The sequence below is a fragment of the Mercenaria mercenaria genome, chromosome 3 (genome assembly GCF_021730395.1).
Source record: "Mercenaria mercenaria strain notata chromosome 3, MADL_Memer_1, whole genome shotgun sequence".
Lineage (NCBI taxonomy): Eukaryota > Metazoa > Mollusca > Bivalvia > Venerida > Veneridae > Mercenaria > Mercenaria mercenaria.
This window is the reverse complement of record NC_069363.1, coordinates 21,728,105-21,752,911: the sequence shown is the minus strand read 5'-3', so window position 1 is coordinate 21,752,911 and position 24,807 is coordinate 21,728,105. Positions and strand designations below refer to the sequence as shown.

At 35.2% G+C, this 24,807-nt stretch overlaps 1 protein-coding gene across 1 annotated transcript; it reads left to right on the top strand.

Annotated features, from left to right (window-relative positions):
- The first annotated feature begins 669 nt into the window (after positions 1-669).
- On the top strand, positions 670-6,298 carry LOC128555856 (uncharacterized). The gene is made up of 2 exons (XM_053539625.1): positions 670-799; positions 4,564-6,298. Exons 1-2 carry the CDS (start codon positions 670-672, stop codon positions 5,112-5,114), a joined length of 681 nt encoding a protein of 226 aa, XP_053395600.1. The 3' UTR covers positions 5,115-6,298.
- Positions 6,299-24,807: the final 18,509 nt, after the last annotated feature.

The following is a 24,807-nucleotide window of genomic DNA, read 5'->3' as shown; positions in this document are numbered from 1 at the left end:
CCATATTGAAATTTGGATCAGTTTAGAAAAATTAAAGCAGAAATAACTTTTGATGATGGACTAAATTTTAAATTCTTGAGTGAGAGTTTCCCAGTGGGGAATTACATTGTATAACGTTTTTTAAAAACGGCGAAATCCAGTGACTTTGTTCATGAAGAAAAGTGAAAGATCTTCCAGAAAGAAGATAGATTATAAGAAGATGGCGTCGGGGTTAAGCCCGGTTACCGAAGTGAAAGGGAAGGAGAAGAGTAAAATCGCCGAAGAGACAGCTCCCGCTGGAGCCTCAATAGCAGATAAACTTTCTGAGCCGAAAGACACATCTACACCGGTAAAACTCACACTTCCGGTGAATCCAGGTGATGAAAAAAGTTCGCTTCTAAACAAGTTAGCAGAGTTGGATAAGAAACAGAAGCAACTCCAAGAGAAGAAAGAACTAGAAACGTTACGGAAACAGGTCGAGGAACGAGAGGAGGCGGTGCGTGAATTAGAGAAATCCCTCACCGAACCGGTACGTAAAGGTAAATCCAAAGAATCATCTTCAGGGGAAACACTACTTTCTATAGTTTTGTCGGCCATAGTCCAGGCTTTGCACCACTAAAATTATGACTCTAATATACTGACTAGAGGTTAGGGTTAGGTCGACTATGGCCACAGTAGTTCATTTGCCCTATGGAAAATAGCCTTACCCCATCTTCAGGGGAATCAGGCGGTGCCAAGCCGAAAAAACACAAATCAAGATTAGCAGCTAGTTTTCAGGAAGGACAAACACCATCTACCTCAACAGAATCAGGACAATCAGGTACGAGTTTATTAAATATTGATACGTTGAGGCAGATGCCCAACCTCAGAGAACAAGTCAGAAAAGAACTGAAAAAACTAGGGCTTGAGATTGCAGACTCTTCTAGCAGTAGCACTGACTCTAGTTCAGATTCAGATAGCTCAGAGGACGAAATTGATGACACAGTGGTAGAACAAGTGTTAAAACGTAAAAAACATAAAAAACACAAAACAAAATCTGGCATTACGTCCAAGTCATCAGATTCAGTGAAGAACAAACAAAAATACCCTCATTCGAATCTAAGATATGATTTTGTAAACAGGAACATCTCTTTTGAAAAAATAGAATTCAACCTATTTATAGCAGGAGAGTTGGAAATCATTACCTCCACAAAAACAGGAACAAAAGAAAAAGAAGCACGATTAAAACTGTTAAAGAAATTAATGTACCTTAACAGTTCTTATGAATTTTCAGTAGTTAAGTCATTATATGCCGCTGTTCTGAGGGAAATCGAATTAGGCCATAGTCAATGGGGAGATGACTTTCAGTATGTTGAATCGACGGTTTTACCCAGGTACAAAGTACGTTATAATAGAAACCCAGAGCCCGTTTCATTAAGACCTAAACCGTTTTTTGAATTACCCCAGGAAAGCACAAGTACTGGTTCAAATGAAGAACCTAGAATATGGTTCTGCAGTAAATATCAAAGGAATAAATGTCCTCAGAAATCTTCACATATTATTGCACTAAAAGGAGGTAAAACTCGTTTTGCAAAACATGTTTGTGCTACGTGTTGGCAAACAGACAAAAAAGAATTAGTACACCCGGAATGTTCAAGTGCCTGTCCTCATGCCAATCCGTGACTCTTTAATGGTATTCAGTCAATGTCTTCAGATTCAAAACATGGAAAAAGTTCAAATGAATTAGTTGATATTTTCTTACCAAAATTTTGTAAAAAATCTATGAATGCTCCAGATTCAACTAATAATAAATCTTGGTCAACTGATTGCTTCTGTAATCACAGGAAAGATTGCAAAGTTTGTTCATCTGTTAAAAAAGAATTATGTACTACGTCTCAAAGAAAAATTGAGATTAGTGAAACAGTAAAGGCATCTGGTAAATACAATTTTGAAGGCTGTAAAATTCCGGTAAATGAAAAGATTGATACTGAATTTCTTCGTAAAATGTTGTGTGGTTATACAGACACATTAGTATGTGATTTATTGAAATACGGATTCCCTATTGAAGTAGATCAAGAAGATAAAAAGGTTTTAATTTGCAAGTCAAAAAATGTAAAAAATCATACGGGTGCTCTAGCTTACCCAGGTCACATGTTAAATTACTTAAAAACGGAAGCCTCACATGGTGCTATTATTGGTCCATTTACTACATGTCCTTTTCAAGAAGGTATGGTTATTTCGCCCCTCAACACAGTACCTAAGGCAGATCCTAATAAACGTAGAGTTATTCTAGATTTAAGTTATCCAAAGGATGGTACTGGAGTGAATAAATTTGTGTCAAAAGAGTTATATCTGGGTGAAAAAGTAGATTTGGTTTTTCCAAAGATAGATGACTTTGTGTCTTTAATTAAGACTAAAGGTCAAGGTTGCCTGATGTTTAAACTTGATCTTCAACGGGCTTACAGACAAATTAGTATTTGCCCGTCCAGTTATAACTTTGTAGGATTTACTTGGAAACACCATATATTTTTTGACACTTTTCTGGCCATGGGTTTAAGGTCATCTGCTCATATTTGTCAGAGAGTAACTAATGCCTTTGCCTTTATGATGTATAAATTTGGGTTTTGTGTCTGCAACTATTTGGATGATTTCTGTGGAGTTGAAAGAAAAAAGGAAGCTATATTTGCCTTTTCTTTGCTCAGAGAACTGTTCGTTAGGAGTGGTATTGAGGAAGCCTTAGATAAAGCTTGTCCTCCTTCAGAAATAATGGTTTTTCTTGGTGTTCTTTTTAATAGCCGTACTATGACAATGGAGGTCACAGAGGAGAGACTTGAAGAAATCAAACAACTAGTTTCAACTTGGTTAAACAAAGAAACTGCTTCTTTAAAAGATATTCAAAAATTACTAGGAAAATTAAATTTTGTAGGTGCATGTGTTAGATCAAGTAGGATTTTCGTGAATAGAATTTTGAACTGGTTACGTGAATGTTATACTGATACAAAAAGTGTGTTTGTAATTCCAGTTGAAGTTAAAAAAGATTTGATATGGTGGCACAAGTTTTTGCCTTTATTTCAGGGGAAAGCACTCATTGATTATGGAGAATGGTTAGAGGTAGATTCGGTTTTCAGTTCTGATAGTTGCATGACAGGTTGTGGGAGTATTTGTGGAAACAAAATTTTTCATAGTACTTTCCCTGAATTTGTTCTCAACCAAAATCTGAGCATCACTTGCTTAGAAATGTTGACAGTTGTTGTTTCTGTGAAGTTGTGGTGTGATGAATTACGTGGGAAAAGGGTGGTTATCTTTTGTGATAATCAAGCAGTATGTATAGTTATCAATTCAGGTAAAGCCAAAAGTATCTTTTTACAGAAGTGTTTACGTGAAATCTGTTTCATTGCTTCAGTAAACGAGTTTCAACTCCGGTCAATACATCTCAGTTCTAGTGAAAATCGTTTATCAGACTGTTTATCCAGATGGGATTTAGATCCTATATACAGGAAGCAATTTTATGATCAGATTCCTCATGTGTCTCCTCTAATAGATGTCCCAGTATCGGAAGATCTTTTTAGATTGAACAGTGATTGGTGATTTTGTTGTGTTTCAGAGTCGCAGATTGGAATTTTGAGGCAGGACCTACAAAAATCCCTTAAATCAGCCTTTGCTGAAGGAACGCATGAAAATTTGCGTATTCAGTGGGAAAGCTTTATTTTATTTTGCTTATAATTTAAACTTTGTTTTTTACCAGCATCAACTGCTACATTACAGTTATATGCTCAATTTTTGAGCAGATCCTTTAAATCAGTTCAAAGCGTGAAAAATTATATTAGCGGGGTCAAAACGTTACATTTATGCCTAGGTTACAATATTGATCATATTAATACTTATTTATTAAACTTATCTTTTAAAGGAATAGCTAGATTGAATCCGTGGTCTGTTAAACGTGCTGAGCCTATAACATTGGAAATTTTGATAAAGATATTTTCAATTTTGGATTTTTCTCATGTAGACAATATTGTTTATTGGTGTTTATTTCTATTTGCCTTTTTTCTGTGTGCAAGAAAGTCTAATTTGGTTCCCACATCTTTAGATGATATTGAGAAAGGTAGATTTTTAAGCACTGATTGTGTTCAACTTTTTGACAATTACATTTTAGTACATTTTAATTGGTCAAAAACCATTCAATTTGGTGAAAGGGAAGTAATTAATCCATTATTAAGATTAAAGGATAAAAGGTTATGTCCTGTAGCTGCATATGAGCGTACGCTTGCATTAAAAATTCCTTATCATAGAAAGGTGTTATTTACTTTAACCAATGGATCAGTAATTACCTATTATTTATTTCAAAAGAAGTTAAGGGACTGTATAAAAGATATAGGATTAGATGCTGACCAGTTTTCAAGTCATTCGTTTAGACGAGGTTTTACTACTTTAGCTCATCGTCTAGACATTCCACATTCACATATACAAATTCTTGGAGACTGGAAATCTGATGCTTATAAAGCATACTTAGAACTCAATTGGTGTGATAAAGTTACAATTCTCTCTAAAATGTTCAATATTGAAAAGTAGTCAAGGTTGGTCTCAAGTCCCTTTTTGTTATTACAGGTGTGATGGTTCATATTATTTCGGATTCAATTGCCAAGGATGTGGGTGGTATTTGGCATACTAAAGTGATAGCCTTTCCTGGAATTGGTATTACTCGTCTATCAGTAAGGATTCAAAGTTCACCTTACTTAGTTTCTAAACCCGTCACAATTATACATGTGGGTACAAATGACATAAACCCTAGAAATCCCAACGAAGAATATTCTGTGGACGATATTATTAGTTTTTATAATAATATGATTACATTGATCAGAAATGTTAACCCACATACTCATATTGTTTTTTCATCCATTTTGCCACGTCCATGTGATTATGAACAGACTAAGGATAAGATCAAGCAGGTTAATCAGTTATTAGAAGTTAAGTGCAAAGAAAGATACTGCCAATTTATTCACTCATTTAGACCATTTTTCAAATACGGCAAACCAGTACGTGCTCTTTTTGCTGTTAGAGATAAAGGCCTCCATCTTAACCTGGAAGGTACTCGTCAGTTACGCAAGTTTTTCATTAACACAGTATCTCACTTACTTAAAGGTAAACTTGCAATGTAATCCTTAAAACATATTAAGGGTATCACCAACACATAGCACAAACAGATATATCCTTATCATTAAATATCAAACAAAAATTTTGGTTCATTGGATAAGGACATAAAATGTGTTACAATATATTATATGATTCTTAGAATACGTTTTTCATTACTCATTAGATTGTACTGGAAGTTTTGATCGTTTGTATGTGTTGTGATTTCAAAAATTTTTGGACTTGATAGTTGGACTTACAGGGTTGTGAAGGAAGTACTTTATTCCTTTAGACCTTTACACTTGTAATGATAGTACCTTTATATCATTCTAGTGAATTTCTCCTTCTGAAGAAGGTACCTTTACTTCTTTGAAGGTTTAAGACATGTGGTAATGGTAGCTTTCACGTTACTCATGTCTCACTAGGACTCCTTTGATGTTGAGATCATAACATTCACAATCGACCAGGGCTTATATCTTGTATGGTTTTTTATTTTTTAATATTGTAATTTATAAACATGATGTATATAGTGTCATTAGTAACATCTTGTCATGATTATTACTTTACAGTTGTAACAGTATGCAGTCATGTAAGTGATTTCAAGTTACATAAGTATTTAATAAATTTTGCTTCATTGACTTCCTTCAATTTAATTACCATGTTTTATTTAATTTGTCTTATTTGCTTCATTTCATTTGCTATAATTTCTTTAATTTGCCTTTTTTTTTTTGGTTTGGCGGGTTTTGGCGGGATTTGCTCAGTATAAGCTCTTTGGCTTATTCTTGTTTATTGTTAACATATGATTTACATTGAATTTCATATGGTATTTATTAGTTAGTAATAATTGATTGAATATTACTGATTCATATAAAATAGTTTGATCTTTGGTATCGTGTCATGCATTTAGATCTAATAAAATTCATTTGATTATTTATTCTATTTGTTGTTTTGAGAACTGGTTATGAGATAATTTCAAGCATTTTATGCCATAAAATCTTTTAATTAACAAATATAACAGCGATCATATATTTTATGGTTTTATTTGGTTCTATTCTATTCTATTCTGATAGTCAGAATGGATAAATAATTTGGTAAGCAAGATTTCTTCCCCTTTAATACTCTTCATAATGAAAGTCAAATAAATATTTAAATTTACACATGAATAACTTTGTATTCATCCGCCGATAGTTTAAATCAGCTGTTTTGCTGGGACTACTTTACAGTTTTTGTTTGACACGATACTATACACATCGTTTTCGAAAATCTTTGCCACACCCGCCCACCCAAATTTTGTTTAATCTTGTTGTTTATAGTTTTTGTCTTTGTATATTGTATTTGTCTTGCTTGTATTCCTATTTGTGTTGCTTGTATTGCTATTTGTCTTGCTTGTGTTCCTTATAAATAAGGATTTATCTGAAGTTAAGCAGTAGTGTTCCCATGATTCATATTAGTTTGATAGCGGGATTTGCTCAGTATAAGCTCTTTGGCTTATTCTTGTTTATTGTTAACATATGATTTACATTGAATTTCATATGGTATTTATTAGTTAGTAATAATTGATTGAATATTACTGATTCATATAAAATAGTTTGATCTTTGGTATCGTGTCATGCATTTAGATCTAATAAAATTCATTTGATTATTTATTCTATTTGTTGTTTTGAGAACTGGTTATGAGATAATTGTAATTCCCTCAGTTTATTATACAATACACTGTGGCTAAGTGGATAAAGTGTTCGAATCCAAGTGGGAGCCGTTCCAATGTGGCCATTTTGTGAGCCTCCTGATGGAATGCTTACTGATTGCCTACCTGTCAGGCTCTAAGAATTAAACAACAGGAATCGGAAGACAAATGTGTTTAAGGCAAGGTGTCGCCAAAGACATTTATGTCTGGCCGTTTCAGGGCGTGAGGGTGTTAGACTTTAATGTTACGTATACGAAAAAAAACGTTTCAATCTACTTTTTAGTTAACAGAAACTAAGCATTACACTTAAAATGGTAACAATGGAGCAAGGTGTGTTTTACACACTGCTATTGCAACAGAGGATTATTATACAAATACGACACATAATAATGATGACATCTAGTTTGCGGTATAAAAGAGGTTCATCCGATGATGAATGGTGATGTGTCACATTTTCAATTTCCTCCGTCCAGTGTAAAATTATAGTTTTCTTCAATATAAGCCAATTATGCAAAAACTTCCTGATGAAGTAATGACAAGAACAATAATCATGTATGTAAGTTTTCCTGTCAGACAAAACCGTAATTCTGATAGGTCGAAATGTTAATGACATCATATGTAATTTTGTATAGATCGAATGTCAATACCATGATCAGAATCTTTTCAAAGTAATTCTGGGGAGATATTTTTTCTTAACATTGCTTTGGTACTAACTTAATTTGGTCCTTGTGAAATTTAAACAATACAAATGTTAACATACAACCTCCTTACCGCTGTGATTGACAGATAACAATTGTACTTGGATTCAGTGTTGTTATATTTTCTGGTCCTTTGGGATCATGGAGTCCATCAACATATGTGAAATAGGGTTCCGCTTAAGCTGTTGCTAGGGGGCGTGAGAGGTGTTGCACATTTCATTACCTCTGATGAACAGACTCAATCAAACCGAGTCTGCTATTCTTCTTCTTGGTCGCATTCCTTGCTTCCAAAGGATCTTTTTTACAGATTTTATTGTACAGTATACCATTTCGACACACGTGATACACATTTTATTTGAACTGCAATTTTCATTAAAGAAATAAAAAATTGCCAATCCAATATTCATTCACCAAGTAACTGAACACTACTCGAAAACATATTTTTATTATTCTACTTTTCTTGTTTTTTCAAAGTACATTCTGTCCTCTTAATAGTACCTAAGCTTGAGCTTGATCAGACCTGTTTTATTATGCATAGCTTAAGTTTTTAATGCTGTTGATATACAGCGCTGGACGACTTTCATGCAACTGATAACACAACAAAGAAAGAGTGTCATACAGCTCATATACAACACTGACTGCGTCTCTTGCAGTTGATATACAGAACAGAATGTGTCTCATGTATTTGATATTCAACACTGAATGCGTCTCTTGCAGCTGATATACAACACTGAATACGTCTCCTGCAGCTGATATACATCACTGAATGCGTCTCTTCCAGTTGATATACAACACTGAATGCGTCTCTTGCAGCTGATATACAACACTGAATGCGTCTCTTGCAGCTGATATACAACACTGAATGCGTCCCTTGCAGCTGATATACAACACTGAATGCGTCCCTTGCAGCTGTTATACAACACTGAATGCGTATCTTGCACCTGATATACAACATTGAATGCGTCTCTTGCAGCTGAGATGCAATACTGTATACGTCTCTTGCAGCTGATATACAACACTGATTGCGTCTCTTCCAGTTGATATACAACACTGAATGCGTCTTTTTCAGTTGATATACAACACTGAATCCGTCACTTTCAGTTGATATACAACACTAAATGCGTCTCTTGCACTTGATATACAACACTGAATGCGTCCTTTGCAGCTGATATACAACACTGAATGCGTCTCTTGCAGCTGATATACAACACTGAATGCATCCCTTGCAGCTGATATACATCACTGAATGCGTTTCTTGCAGCTGATATACAACACTGAATGCGTCTCTTGCAGCTGATATAAAACACTGAATGCCTCTCTTTCAGCTGATATACAACACTGAATGCGTCCCTTGCAGTTGATATACAACACTGAATGCGTCTCTTGCAGCTGATATACAACACTGAATACGTCTCTTGCAACTGATATACAACACTGAATGCCTCTCTTGCAACTGATATTCAACACTGAACGCCTCTCTTTCAGCTGATATACAACACTGATTGCGTCCCTTGCAGTTGATATACAACACTGAATGCGTCTCTTCCACCTGATATACAACACTGAATGCGTCCCTTGCAGTTGATAAACAACACTGATTGCGTCTCTTCCAGCTGATATACAACACTGAATACGACTCTTGCAACTGATATACAAAACTGAATGCGTCTCTTGCAGCTGATATACAACACTGAATGCGTCTCTTGCAGCTGATATACAACACTGAATGCATCTCTTGCGGCTGATATACAACACTAAATGTGTCTTTTGCAGTTGATATACAACACTAAATGCATGTCTTGCTGTTGATATACAACACTAAATGCGTCTTTTGCAGTTAATATACAACACTGAATACGTTTCTTGCAGCTGATACGCAACACTGAATGCGTCTCTTGTAGTTGATATACAACACTGAATGCGTCTCTTGCAGCTGATACGCAACACTGAGCGTGTCTCTTGCAGCTGATACGCAACACTGAATGTGTCTCTTGTAGTTGATATACAACACTGAATGCGTCTCTAGCAGTTGATATACAACACTAAATGTGTCTCTTGCAGCTGATACGCAACACTGAATGCGTCTCTTGCAGCTGATATACAACACTAAATGCGTCTCTTGCAGCTTGCAGCTGATACGCAACACTGAATGCGTCTCTTGCAGCTGATATACAACACTGAATGCGTCTCAGGCCCTTGATATACAACACTGAATGCGTCCCTTGCAGTTGATATACAACACTGAATGCGTCTATTGCAGCTGATAGACAACACTGAATGCGTCTCTTGCACTTGATATACAACACTGAATGCGTCCCTTGCAGTTGATATACAACACTGAATGCGTTTCTTGCAGCTGATAGACAACACTGAATGCATCTCTTGCAGCAGATATACAACACTGAAATACGTCTCTTGCAGATGATATAAAACACTGAATGCGTCTCTTGAGTTGATATACAAAACTGAATACGTATCTTGCAGCTGAAATACAACACTGAATGCGTCTCTTGCAGCTGATATGTAGCACTGAAAAAACGTCTCTTGCAGTTGATGTACATCACTGAATGCGTCTCTTGCAGCTGACATAAAACACTGAATGCATCTCTTTCAGTTAATAATACAACACTGAATGCGTTCCTTGCAGCTAATATACAACACTGAATGCGTTTCTTGCAGCTGATAGACAACACTGAATGCATCTCTTGCAGCAGATATACAACACTGAAATGCGTCTCTTGCAGATGATATAAAACACTGAATGCGTCTCTTGAGTTGATATACAAAACTGAATACGTATCTTGCAGCTGAAATACAACACTGAATGCGTCTCTTGCAGCTGATATGTAACACTGAAAAAACGTCTCTTGCAGTTGATGTACATCACTGAATGCGTCTCTTGCAATTGACATAAAACACTGAATGCATCTATTTCAGTTAATAATACAACACTGAATGCGTTCCTTGCAGCTGATATACAACACTGAATGCGTCTCTTTCAGCTGATATAAAACACTTAATGCGTCTCTTGCAGTTGATAAACAACATTGAATGCGTCTCTTTCCGTTGATATACAGCACTGAATGCGTCTCTTGCAGTTGATATACAAGACTGAATGCGTCTTTTTCAGTTGATATACAACACTAAATGCGTCTCTTGCAGTTGATATACAACACAGAATGCGTCTCTTGCACTTGATATGCAACACTGAATACGTCTCTTGCAGTTAATATACAACACTGAATACGTCTCTTACAGTTGATATACAACACTAAATGCGTCTCTTGTAGTTGATATACAACACTGAATACGTTTCTTTCAGTTGATATACAACACTAAATGCGTCTCTTGCCGTTGATATACAACACTGAATACGCCTCTTGCAGTTGATATACAACACTGAATACGTCTCTTTCAGTTGATATACAACACTGAATGCGTCTCTTTCAGTTGATATGCAACACTGAACGCCTCTTTTTTAGTTGATATACAACACAAAATGTGACCCTTGTAGTAGATATACAACACTGAATGCGCCTCTTGCACCTGATTTACAACACTACATTCGTCTCTTGCAGTCGATATACAATACTAAATGCGTCTTTTGCAGTTGATTTACAACACTTAATTCGTCTCTTGCAGTCGATATACAACACTAAATGCGTCTTTGCAGTTGATGTACAACACTAAATGAGTCTCTTGTAGTAGATATACAACACTGAATGCGCCTCTTGCACCTGATATACAACACTGAATTCGTCTCTTGCAGTCGATATACAACACTAAATGCGTCTTTGCAGTTGATATACAACACTAAATGAGTCTCTTGTAGTAGATATACAACACTGAATGCGCCTCTTACACCTGATATACAACACTGAATTCGTCTCTTGCAGCTGATATACAACACTAAATGTGTCTTTTGCAGTTGATATACAACACTAAATGCATCTCTTGTAGTAGATATACAACACTGAATGCGTATCTTGCACCTGATATACAACACTAAATGTGTCTTTTGCAGTTGATATACAACACTGAATGCGTCTCTTGCAGCTGATGTACAACATTGATTGCGTCTCTTCTAGTTGATATTCAACACTGAATACGTCTCTTTCAGTTAATATACAACACTGAATGGGTCTTTTTCAGTTGATATACAACACTGAATGCGTCTCTTGCAGCTGATATACAACACTGAATGCGTCTCTTGCAGCTGATATACAACACTGAATGCGTCTCTTGCAGCTGATATACAACACTGAATGCGTCTCTTGCAGCTGATATACAACACTGAATACGTTTCTTGCAGTTGATATACAACACTAAATGCGTGTCTTGCAGTTGATATAGAACACTTGATACGTTTCTTGCAACTGATATACAACACTTGAATACGCCTCTTTCAGTTGATATACAACACTGAATGCGTCTCTTTCAGTTAATAATACAACACTGAATGCGTCCCTTGCAGCTGATATACAACACTGAATGCGTCTCTTGCAGCTGATATAAAACACTTAATGTGTCACTTGCAGTTGATATACAACATTGAATGCGTCTTTTTCCGTTGATATACAGCACTGAATGCGTCTCTTGCAGTTGATATACAACACTGAGTACGTCTATTGCAGCTGATATACAACACTGAATACGTCTCTTGCAGCTGATATACAACACTGAATGTGTTCCGTTTTAGCTGATATGCAACACTGAGTACCTGTCTTGCAGCTGATTTACAACACTGAATGCGTCTCTTGCAGCTGATATACAACACTGAATACAGCGGGGAATATTAAGAAATAATATAGAATCTATCTCATTTTGTTATTTGTCGCTGAATGAAATCATTGTTTGGAGTTCAGATGCGAAGTAATTAGATCTATATCACGAGGGTGCAGACCGAGTAATATAATAACACGCATCTGAACGACAAACAATGATTTTATTCAAGAGCAAATCACTAGATGAGATAGATCTATATTATTTCGACACGTTTCCAAGAATTTTAAGGTAGATCTTTGACGACATTCTTGCCTGTTTTCTGTTGGTTTCTTTTCAAGCGCCTTGCTATGTCGTTTGACGCTATGACGTAATAATCGTGACGTCAGGAAAATGAATTGCTGTATAATAACACACAGTTTTCAGCTTTCTTTGTTTTATAGGAAAATGAAGCGGGTCGTGTTAGAATGAAAGGTAAAACAACTGAACAATATATTACATATATGCTCAGGGTTTCTAAACAGAACTCAAAACTATTAAAGAGAACATTCATTGCACGTTTATATGGTATTTATTTTATCAGTAGGGCATGAATATAAGAAGCGACAGACTCGCCCGCACTCTGAAAGGCATGTTGTTTTAACCATGATGAGAAGTGACCTAGATTTAAACCATATATTAGTAAGAGCGGCTGACTATTGACAATGAATAACAAGTGCTGATTGAATGGGATAAGGCCTGACTTTTATTATTATAATATCATTACAGAAAATTAATGAAATATCATGGCATATTGTATGAGATAGAAGTATCATGAAATGAAGCATGAAATGATTTCTAGCCAAAATGCATAGAAACTAAATAGACAACGCTATGATGCTGAGGCTCTAAATATGATAAGAACACGTGCCCTAGACAATGCAAGGAGAAAGCATTGTGCTAGACAAGACCAGCTACCGAAAATCCGAGGCCAAGATGCTCAACGAATTCTCAACATAATGATGATGGTTTTAGCTCTGATTGCTTAAAGTTTACTGATAATTATGAATACAATATGCCATACCGAAATGCACAAAGTGTGTTGCGGGCCACCAAATATTTTATGAAATAAAATTTGCCCATAAAACGGTTCATTGAATATCTTATCTAATTACTTAATAGCCACATGCAAACATTCATTTCTTTAATAATATCAGATTTTCCGGCTTATTTACTTTCAAAAATAACAATTTAAGCTATATTCAGCTGTATTTGACCGTTATTTCTCTTGATTTTACCTAATCAACCGAAAGCAAACGCTTCCAACACTATGCAACAGTTACTTTTTCCCTAATATTGTTTTGGATCTTACCCGAGATAGATCAGGCAGTTGTCTTGATAAGTCACGTACTTTACAACCCAGCCATTATTCAAGTATGTAATTAAGTATATTTTAATAGATCAGTAGTTTTACTTAATAGTTTTTGCTTACCCTGCTAGCAAAGCTTCCACTTGTTTTCACCAGTCTAAGGTGAAACAATTCTACCGAGGTCATGCCGCCCTACCACTCCCAGTGTATATTTAGATTTGACAATGTCTCTCATGCCACCCTGCTATTACTAGTGTACTGATTGAATCGACAGTGCTTCTTCCTTGGCTCCTGTATAATAGCATACATCAACAGCACAACGCCTATGACAAAAAGATGTAGAAGCTGCATACACAAGCATCTAAATAAAAGTAATCAAATATCAAATTTATTTAGTTATTTTGTTGGGTTAAACGTCGCACAATCAAATATCTAAGAACAGAAATACTATACAGTTATTAGTTATTGATGAATGATTCCGTTATTAAGACAGAGTCATAAAGCGCACAGCCCTAGGTTTTGGCACTGTGGACGAAATTATTACCTAGATGGCGGCAGTAAGATATTATACTGAATCAATGTTACTGCAATTCCTGCGCGGCTAAACCATTGGCAGTATAATACGGAATTATTTTCTTACGTAATACATGCATGCACAGGAAGCATATAGCACAGAAAACACAGCCAGAGTCGCAATTCGAAAGCAAAATTTGTATGCCGTTCAATTCGGTTCGACCAATTTCACCTCCGTAGGAAATCCGATTTTACAAAAGCCACAGCAAAACAGTTTAATAACAAGCGTTAACACAGATGTTACGGACATAAACCAATGTATAGTCTGTATCATATATGGTAAAAGAAAACAGGACGACTTTAATGGACCAAAAAGAACGTTTCAATAACATTTAAATTTTATCTTCCGCTTTTATAACAACCACAGCAAAATAGTTTTAATAACAAGCGTTAACGTAAATAGTTTGGTAACAAACCGATTTTGATTGTAGAACAAAAGGGACCAAAGACAACGGTTTAATAACATTTAGTTTTTACCTGACTACTTACCTTCAGGTATTGCTACCAAATAAGATATTCTAACTACTTTACCCAATACCAGCATAAATGTCTATTGTCCACATGTGTGTTTTTCTTTACCGATGGCTCAAAAGAAATTTCTTTTCAATACCTGCTTAAAAATAAAACAAAACAAAAGATTGTACTGCTGTATACTGAACAAAGTGTGACACAATTTTATACTTAATGCATTAATTTTTAAACCATTTCCCGTTTCGGAAGGTCAACATAGTATTGCTGTAAGTTTCACCCAATGTACAGTAAGATGCATAGTCTAATCATCATCATCATATCCACCATCATCATCATCATCATCATCATCATCATCACCATATTTTACTTTTGCGTTTACAAGTATAATTAATAGCTCATCGTCGTCATCACCATCATCGTCATGAGGATACCAGCAAAATGATGAAATAGAACAATTAGTAAATAACAACAATATTATATTTCTTAAGTAACAACGTCAGTAATAAAAATGATAATCATTGTGATCATCATAAGAATCGTCTTGACCACTAGTCGTGTTCATCAACATCGTCTATTTCTGTACATAAGTCTACTAAATCCGTTCTAGTATACTTTGTATTATCACCTTCTGCAACGACAGCAACAAGACCATAATGGACAGCATGATAAATTATCACGCTTTCAAAGTATTCAACTGATAGTAGCAACAACCATAGAAAGATTCGTTCATTCATTATCGAAAATAATCTCTTGAATTTTCAATCATTTTTTAATTTTTGCATTTTATTTGTAATAGAGTGTATATTTAAGTCAGTAGTGAAACTAATAAAATGTTGTTGATAATGCTGTTATAAAATATGCACGTTCTCAAATGTTCAAGGACATTTCATTTATTCACTTTGGGTAGTCGTTCAGGTTTGACTGTATAAGCAGTGTGAAAATTTGTGTTTTCATCCTAAATTATTAGAATTTTGCGACGTGTCAAATCTAGGACATGACAAATGTAAAACCGTCAGCCAATCCAAAACACAATGCCTCAACAAAGTGGTAACACACAAAGAATGATGATTGTTGCTAATTTTCAAAAGAAACGGGGGTTTCCCTCGAAGAGAACCCAGTTTTTCTTTATATTATAAATAACCAATGATTGTTCAACATGCATGAACTAGCATTTGAAATTATTCACGAGCTGTAGTGAACAATTACTGTATCAATTCATTCATCTTTAATTTAATGAAATACGCAATAAAGTAAAAAGATAAAATTTGTTCAAAAACTTATCTGCATTTCTGTGGCAACATTACTGGAAAACGCTAGCTCTTCAAACATGTGATGAACATAATTTTTGTACATGAAGTGTCGACTTGTCCGCTTAGTTAGTGAAGGAATGAACCGGTGACCAAACTTACCACACCTGTGAACTGCTCGTGCGAGAAATTGATTAATCGAGGCACGTTATGTTCCCTAACGTGACCATAACGTCACGTACATTACGAACCTTACCAAAAATAATAACTCTAACTACAAATAACATTTCAGATTATTATTTGATAATCGTCATATACGAAGCACTTGCGAGGCGCAACATGAAAAATACACAATTTTAACCATATTATTACAACAATTCATAATATTCAATACATTTATACATATAAATTTATGTTTGGCATTAAACATATGCCTAATAACAACATGAAAGCTTATTTCTCTCATAATGTAACTTGTATATGTCGATTTACTAATCATTAGTTCATCTATCCTTACTTCACACTGCCAATAACGTCAAAACATTACTTAAATATAAAATTTAACGTGTGAACAGTTACGCCTCGCAAAGCTGAATGACCACTTTTCATAAATTATTACCGTTAATCAATGCGCTATGTATTATAGCGCATAATCAACTGTCCGTGACTATCTTACACATAAGGGAAAAAAGTTTTCTTTTAATTCGTAAACTCAAACTCAGAAAACTATATTTATATGGACTTGATTGAGATAACAGAAGCAGAAATTATAGCTCTTGCGTGCCTACTGAAAAATAACATACATTTATTTCTCAAGAGAACATAAATTCCTTTAGTGAGAGACTTACACAATCATGTGTCAAATCAAAGCTTTGTAGATCTATTAAATTTTCTGAAAAAAGACTTCCAATTTGACAATTGTTAAACTATGTATGATTCTGTTTAACTGTTTAAATCAATTGAACAGTCCTAATTTTGTGTCTCCTGGCTATATCAATATTCTTGGTACGCTTATCTTGTTTCTGTGAAGTATAATATACAACAGTTAGACATAAAAGGCTCGGTATAATGTAATTTTACAAGTTAATGCTGTTTTAGTATTCTTATGATCAGCCGCTAGCTATGTTTAATAATCAGTCTCAACAAGGTAAAATGAAAGGAATTGTCACGCTTTAGTCTTACCTTAATTTTTGTTGGGTTTTAACGTACTCCTATGTGGCGTCTTTGCAGTTTAAAATCGCAGAGATCACAGGCCAATATTTAAATCTGAGTAAAACTATTGAATTTACTCATTCCGGCTAGGATTTTTACTTAGAGTGATGATGACCATATTATGGAAAATGTTATAAACAAATTCCATCTAATGACATTTATATTTTGAACTTATCACGTTCATAAAATGTGCGTATGGGACACGCGTCATTTTGTTATTACTCTTCATTTCTTCCTCATAAAGTATTAGTACAATTGGCTTACATGGAAGTTTTCTATTCTTTGACACCAGACAGAAGTAATCGGATGAAAAACTGACACATCATCAATCATCGCGGAGGAAAATCGCCTTTAATAAAGAATCTGTGTGTTGTATAAAATAGTCTAAATTGGTATATCTTATATTAGACGTTATGAAAGGTCAGGTCAGTGAAAATAATGTATTTCAGAGAACTCCGGTCACATGTCCTGGGATCAGCCTAGCAAATAGTCAAACGAATGAGCATCTCTGTTTCCTTAGTATATTAAGGATTTAATCAAATTCTACCCTGTAGAAATGATGCGAGCATGCGGAACTGTCTTATTGCGATAACACTGATGTAAAGATGGTCTCAGAATCATCTGTGGAATGTTATGAAGCTTGTTCTTATGTCCGTACTTTAACTGAGCAATGATTTCTCAGTCGAACTAGTAGAAGTGGGGTGTTTTAAATGTACAAAGATCCCGCAGTTTTATCTAGAAGAAATGAAAGGTTTTAAATATACAAGGTTGCCACAGCTAGATCTACCAGAAGTGGGATGTTTTACATGTAAAAGCATTTCGCAGATCGATCTAGTAGAAGTGGGATGTTTTATATGTAAAAGCATTTCGCAGATCGATCTAGCAGAAGTTGGATGTTTTACATGTAAAAGCATTTCGCAGATCGATCTAGTAGAAGTGGGATGTTTAACATGTAAAAGCATTTCCCAGATCGATCTAGTAGAAGTGGGATGTTATATGTGTAAAAGCATTTCGCAGATCGATCTAGCAGAAGTGGGATGTTTTACATGTAAAAGCATTTCGCAGATCGATCTAGTAGAAGTGGGATGTTTTATGTGTTAAAGCATTTCGCAGATCGATCTACCAGAAGTGGGATGTTTTACATGTAAAAGCATTTCGCAGATCGATCTAGTAGAAGTGGGATGTTTTATATGTAAAAGCATTTCGCAGATCAATCTAGCAGAAGTGGGATGTTTTACATGTAAAAGCATTTCCCAGATCGGTCTAGTAGAAGTGGGATGTTTAACATATATAAGTATTTCCCAGATCGATCTAGTAGAAGTGGGATGTTTTATGTGTAAAAGCATTTCGAAGATCGATCTAGCAGAAGTGGGATGTTTAACATGTAAAAACATTTCGCAGATCGATCCAGTAGAAGTGGGGTGTTTTACACATAAAAGCATTTCACAGATCGATCTAGTAGAAGTTGGATGTTTTACATGTTAAAGCATATCGCAGGTCAATCTAGCAGAAGTAGGATGTTTAACATGTAAAGGATTTCGCAGATTGGTCTAGTAGGACGGGAATGTTTTACATGTAAAAGCATTTCACTGATGTTTTACATGTAAAAACATTTCGCAGATCGACCTAGTAGAAGTTGGATGTTTTACATGTAAAAGCATTTCGCTAATGTTTTACATGTAAAAACATTTCGCATATCAATCTAGTAGGAGTGGGATGTTTTACATTTAAAATCATTTCCCTCATCGATCTCGTAGAAGTTGGATGTTTTACATGTAAAAGCATTTCCCAGATCGATCTAGTAGAAGTTGGATGTTTTACATGTAAAAGCATTTCGCATATCAATCTAGAAGAAGTGGGATGTTTTAAATGTAAAAGCATTTCGCAGATCGATCTAGTAGAAGTTGGATGTTTTACATGTAAAATCATTTCCCAGATCGGTCTAGTAGAAGTTGGATGTTTTACATGTAAAAGCATTTCGCATATCAATCTAGAAGAAGTGGGATGTTTTACATGTAAAAGCATTTCACATATCGATCTAGTAAAAGTTGGATGTTTTACATGTAAAAGCATTTCCCAAATCGATCTAGTAGAGGTGGGAGTGTATACCTGTAAAAGCATTTCGCAGATCGATCTAGTAGAAGTTGGATGTTTTACATGTAAAAGCATTTCGCATATCAATCTAGAAGAAGTGGGATGTTTTACATGTAAAAGCATTACGCAGTTCGATCTAGAAGAAGTTGGATGTTTTACATGTAAAAGCATTTCGCATATCGATCTAGAAGAAGTGGGATGTTTTACATGTAAAAGCATTTCCCAGATCGATCTAGTAGAAGTTGGGTGTTTTACATGTAAAAGCATTTCGCAGATCGATCTAGTAGAAGTTGGATGTTTTACATGTAAAAGCATTTCCCAGATCGATCTAGTAGAAGTGGGATGTTTTACATGTAAAAGCATTTCGCAGATCGATCTAGAAGAAGTGGGATGTTTTACATGTAAAATCATTTCGCAGATCGATCTAGCAGAAGTGGGATGTTTTACATGTAAAATCATTTCCCATATCGATCTAGTAGAAGTTGGATGTTTTACATATAAAAGCATTTCGCATATCGATCTAGAAGAAGTGGGATGTTTTACATGTAAAAGCATTTCGCAGATCGATCTAGCAGAAGTGGGATGTTTTACATGTAAAAGCATTTCGCAGATCGATCTAGCAGAAGTGGGATGTTTTACATGTAAAAGCATTTCCCAGATCGATCTAGTAGAAGTGGGATGTTTTACCTGTAAAAGCATTTCCCAGATCGATCTAGTAGAAGTGGGATGTTTTACAAGTAAAAGCATTCCGCAGATCGATCTAGAAGAAGCGAGATGTTTTACATGTAAAAGCATTCCGCAGATCGATCTAGTAGAATTGGGATGTTTTACATGTAAAAGCATTTCGCAGATCGATCTAGAAGAAGTGGGATGTTTTACATGTAAAAGCATTTCCCAGATCGATCTAGTAGAAGTTGGGTGTTTTACATGTAAAAGCATTTCGCAGATCGATCTAGTAGAAGTTGGATGTTTTACATGTAAAAGCATTTCCCAGATCGATCTAGTAGAAGTGGGATGTTTTACATGTAAAAGCATTTCGCAGATCGATCTAGAAGAAGTGGGATGTTTTACATGTAAAATCATTTCGCAGATCGATCTAGCAGAAGTGGGATGTTTTACATGTAAAATCATTTCCCATATCGATCTAGTAGAAGTTGGATGTTTTACATATAAAAGCATTTCGCATATCGATCTAGAAGAAGTGGGATGTTTTACATGTAAAAGCATTTCGCAGATCGATCTAGCAGAAGTGGGATGTTTTACATGTAAAAGCATTTCGCAGATCGATCTAGTAGAAGTGGGATGTTTTACATATAAAAGCATTTCCCATATCGATCTAGTAGAAGTGGGATGTTTTACCTGTAAAAACATTTCGCAGATCGATCTAGTAGAAGTGGGATGTTTTACCTGTAAAAGCATTTCCCAGATCGATCTAGTAGAAGTGGGATGTTTTACCTGTAAAAGCATTTCCCAGATCGATCTAGTAGAAGTGGGATGTTTTACAAGTAAAAGCATTCCGCAGATCGATCTAGAAGAAGCGAGATGTTTTACATGTAAAAGCATTCCGCAGATCGATCTAGTAGAATTGGGATGTTTTACCTGTAAAAGCATTCCGCAGATCGATCTAGAAGAGTGGGATGTTTTACCTGTAAAAACATTTCCAAGATCGATCTAGTAGAAGTGGGATGTTTTACCTGTAAAAGCATTTCGCATATCGATCTAGAAGAAGTGGGATGTTTTACCTGTAAACGCATTCCGCAGATCGATCTAGTAGAATAGGGATGTTTTACATATAAAAGCATTCCGCAGATCGATCTAGTAGAAGTGGGATGTTTTACATGTAAAAGCATTTCCCAGATCGATCTAGTAGAAGTGGGATGTTTTACCTTTAAAAGCATTCCGCAGATCGATCTAGTAGAAGTGGGATGTTTTACATGTAAAAGCATTCCGCAGATCGATCTAGTAGAAGTGGGATGTTTTACAAGTAAAAGCATTCCGCAGATCGATCTAGTAGAAGTGGAATGTTTTACCTGTAAAAGCATTCCGCAGATCGATCTAGTAGAAGTGGGATGTTTTACCTGTAAAAGCATTCCGCAGATCGATCTAGTAGAAGTGGGATGTTCTACCTGCTAAAACATTTCGCAGATCGATCTAGTAGAAGTGGGATGTCATGTCGCAGGTCGATCTAGTAGAAGTGGGGTGTTTAACATATAAAAGTATTTCGCAGATCGTCAAGTAGAAGTGGGATGTTTTACATGTAAAAGCTTTTCGCTGATCGATTTTGAAGAAGTTGGATGTTTTGCATGTTAGCTTTATTAGGCTAACAGCTGTGAAAACTAAAGATGTCAATAGAGTGTTTAATGACTCAGTGTGGATGAATATATTGGAAAACAAAGTAGTATTAAGTAATAACAGAGATAAAGATAAGTAAGTGTCCAATATATTAAGTAATAATAGAAATACAGTTAAAGTGTATCAAAACAATAACAAGTATAAAAGGGACATAATTCATCACAACTTGAACCTGAAATTCCAAATAAAAGGATGGTATAATTATAACATATTGGTGCCAGCATTATGGACATTGTGTTATATGATGTGGATGTAGTAACATTAGAGATATGGTGAAAAAGCATAAAATCTAAATAGTGGCTGAAATTTCAAGTAAAAAGTTATGGCCCTTGTGTCATTTGATGTGCGTGATGATGTGGAACAACTATTCTAAGTTGGAATTAAATCCATCTAGTAATAACTGAGATGGAGTGAAAGTACACCAAAACTTTAACCTGAAATTCTAATTAAAAGGGGGAATAATTCATGAAATATTGGTGTGAGAGTTATGGCCCTTGTGTCATATGATGTGTGTGATGATGTGGAACAACTATTCTAAGTTTGAGTCAAACCCTTTCTCTTATAACAGATATAGTGAAAATGCATCAAAATTAACCTTAAATTCAAAGTAAAATAGTGCCATAATTCATTATAAATTGGTGCAAGAGTAATGGACTTTCTGTGGTGATGTGGAACAAATATTCAAGTTTGAATCAAACCCATTTAGTAATAACTGAGATAGAGTGGAAGTGCACCAAAACTTTAGCCTGAAATTCCAAATAAAAAGGGGGAAATAATTCATAAAATATTTGTGCAAGAGTTAAGACCCTTGTGTCACATGACGCGGGTGGTGATGAGGAATAATTGTTTTAAGTTTGAAACAAATCCATCAAGTAATTACAGAGATAAAGTGAAAGCGCATCAAAACTTTAACCAAGGTGCGGACGTGGAAGGAAGCCAACGCTGACGCCGGATCGAGTAGGACAGCTCTCCATACTTCGTATTGTTGAGCTAAAAACGAAAATCGAACTTTTTGTTTATATTTTCCATTAATACTGTTTAACATTTGACATAATGCGAGACAATCTTTGAAGAAAGAGAAACCTATTACTTGGAGTTAGGGTGCTAGTTATTTCAAGTTTTAATCTTTATATGGTGTTCCATTATTAGTTGTTAACAAATCAATATAGCAATAATTGATGTAGATGCCTATCTGTTTAAAACAAAGGACAATACATGGTTGACAGGTAGTGTTTCAAACAACTCTTTCGAAGATTGAAATTCAAGATATACACTGCGCTGTGTAGCAAAGTTCAGACAATCAATTCAAACATGTTTAGAATAAGTACTGCATTCAGGTTGATGTTCTTTCTTCAATTGATAAAAATGAAACAAACCTTTGACCTATCCGACAGTGGTAAAGAACAACTTCCTCCCTGCGAACAGATCTGTTACCTGGGTGCCATTCACCTAAAGTTGATTTTACACCATGAAGTTTATTGAAGTTTATTGAACGAAGCATTGCCAATTAGATAAAAAAATATATGTGTTTATATTTGGTTTAAAATCGGTAACAAGATTGAGGCAATGAAAGAGAGCCTGGCATTGTACATCAAAGAGAAAAAGTAGCTATTGTCATAGATAGTTTGAAAAGAAAATGAAGTTCGATCTTATGTGGATTATCTGCATATAGAATATTCAATCAAACTCATGGTAGCTGCGTTAAATTACTTTGACTTAATTCGAAATCATCTGCAATGCAGGAGATAAGATTTGCCGACAATAAGATAAAATGCAATTGAGATTCATACCAAATGTACCATGATAACCATTAGTTATGTAAGGGATAATTGTCTGTAAATCCCATTCTGGAAACTCAGTTAATATTGTGCCGCAAACATCCCTACTAGATGATGTAAAAGATCATCAATCACATATTCAAATAAAAAATTTCCCAAATGACATAAGGAACTATATAAAATATTCAATTAAGCATTCTTCATTGTGTATAAGTCTGACTTAGAAGTACTCCTGCTTATTTCTTCTATATAAATCGCGGAGGTAACATGCTATTTCATGAACAGAATCAGGGAAAACAAATTGGTATCATTTGAGAGGCGATAGGCAGACGTAATCAGTCTTTACTTGTTCACTGAAAATGCAAATAGACGAAAGAGATGGGTATAATTTCAATTTTTGCTCAACTTCATAATTAGAATAATTTCGAAATTTATATAATTCATTACTTAGCAGACAAGTACACATGTAACATATAAGCACACCACCGCTACAACCAGTGCCTGGGCCTTTTAAAGGTATTTCATATAAATAGTCATGTGGAAACACTAACATCAAGGTGTTGTATTACAAATTTCCATACATACTGTGCTGTCAAATTTCATACCACTGCAATTTCAATGCAAGTCTGACGTATAGGCACTCGTTACACTTAACTTTCATCTACAAATAACGGAACATACTGTTCATTTTCTAAAGTTCTTTGTAAATAGATATTTGCAAAATGTATTCCTAGTTACATTTTAAAGAGTAACTGTAAATATTTAACAATATAAAGTATTTTCGACATTGCAGTTTGACAGTTACATACAATCTTTGGCACTCGAGAGGCATTCCGCATAATACAATAATTAGGCAAGTATGTTTAATGGCGAAGGCACTGTATTCACAGACACAACTGTTGTTACTTTCTCCTCATACATGTTTAATGCATAAAGTATGTAGAGAATTTGAATCAACTGAATTAACTTCCTATCTCCTTTCTGAACTTAAGTAAACAAGCAAATTCGATGAATTGGTATCCCCCGCCGAAAGGGTTTGTGGTGAGGAACGGCAAAACAGTATATCCGGCAAAAGTTAAGGATGTTACTAAGAAAATATTGTCATTAGTCCAAATCAATTTAACAGAAGATGAATGCTATTTTTGGTGTGTGTGTGTGATGGGGGCGGGGGCAGCGAGGGTGACTGGGTGAGGGTACAAAACATCATATGTTGATTATAAATATTGATGGAAAATTAAAAATGAAAAATAAAATGGGGGAGGGGGGGGGGGAGGGGAGGGGGTGTGACCAAGGCAAGGTGGTGATCAGGTGTGGGTGCACAACTTCACATGTTTATAATAAATGTTCATGGAAAAGAATGAAAGACGTTTAATGAAATTCTAACAATTGGTTGGTTTGTTATGTACAGATCTGTAGATTTTTAAACAATTAAAGGGCAATAACTCTAAGGAAAATTGACCAATTAAAAAAAAAGAAGACAGGCGTCATCGAAGTATGTTGGTTTATATTTATTTCAAGTTTCATGAAATTCTACCAGCTTGTT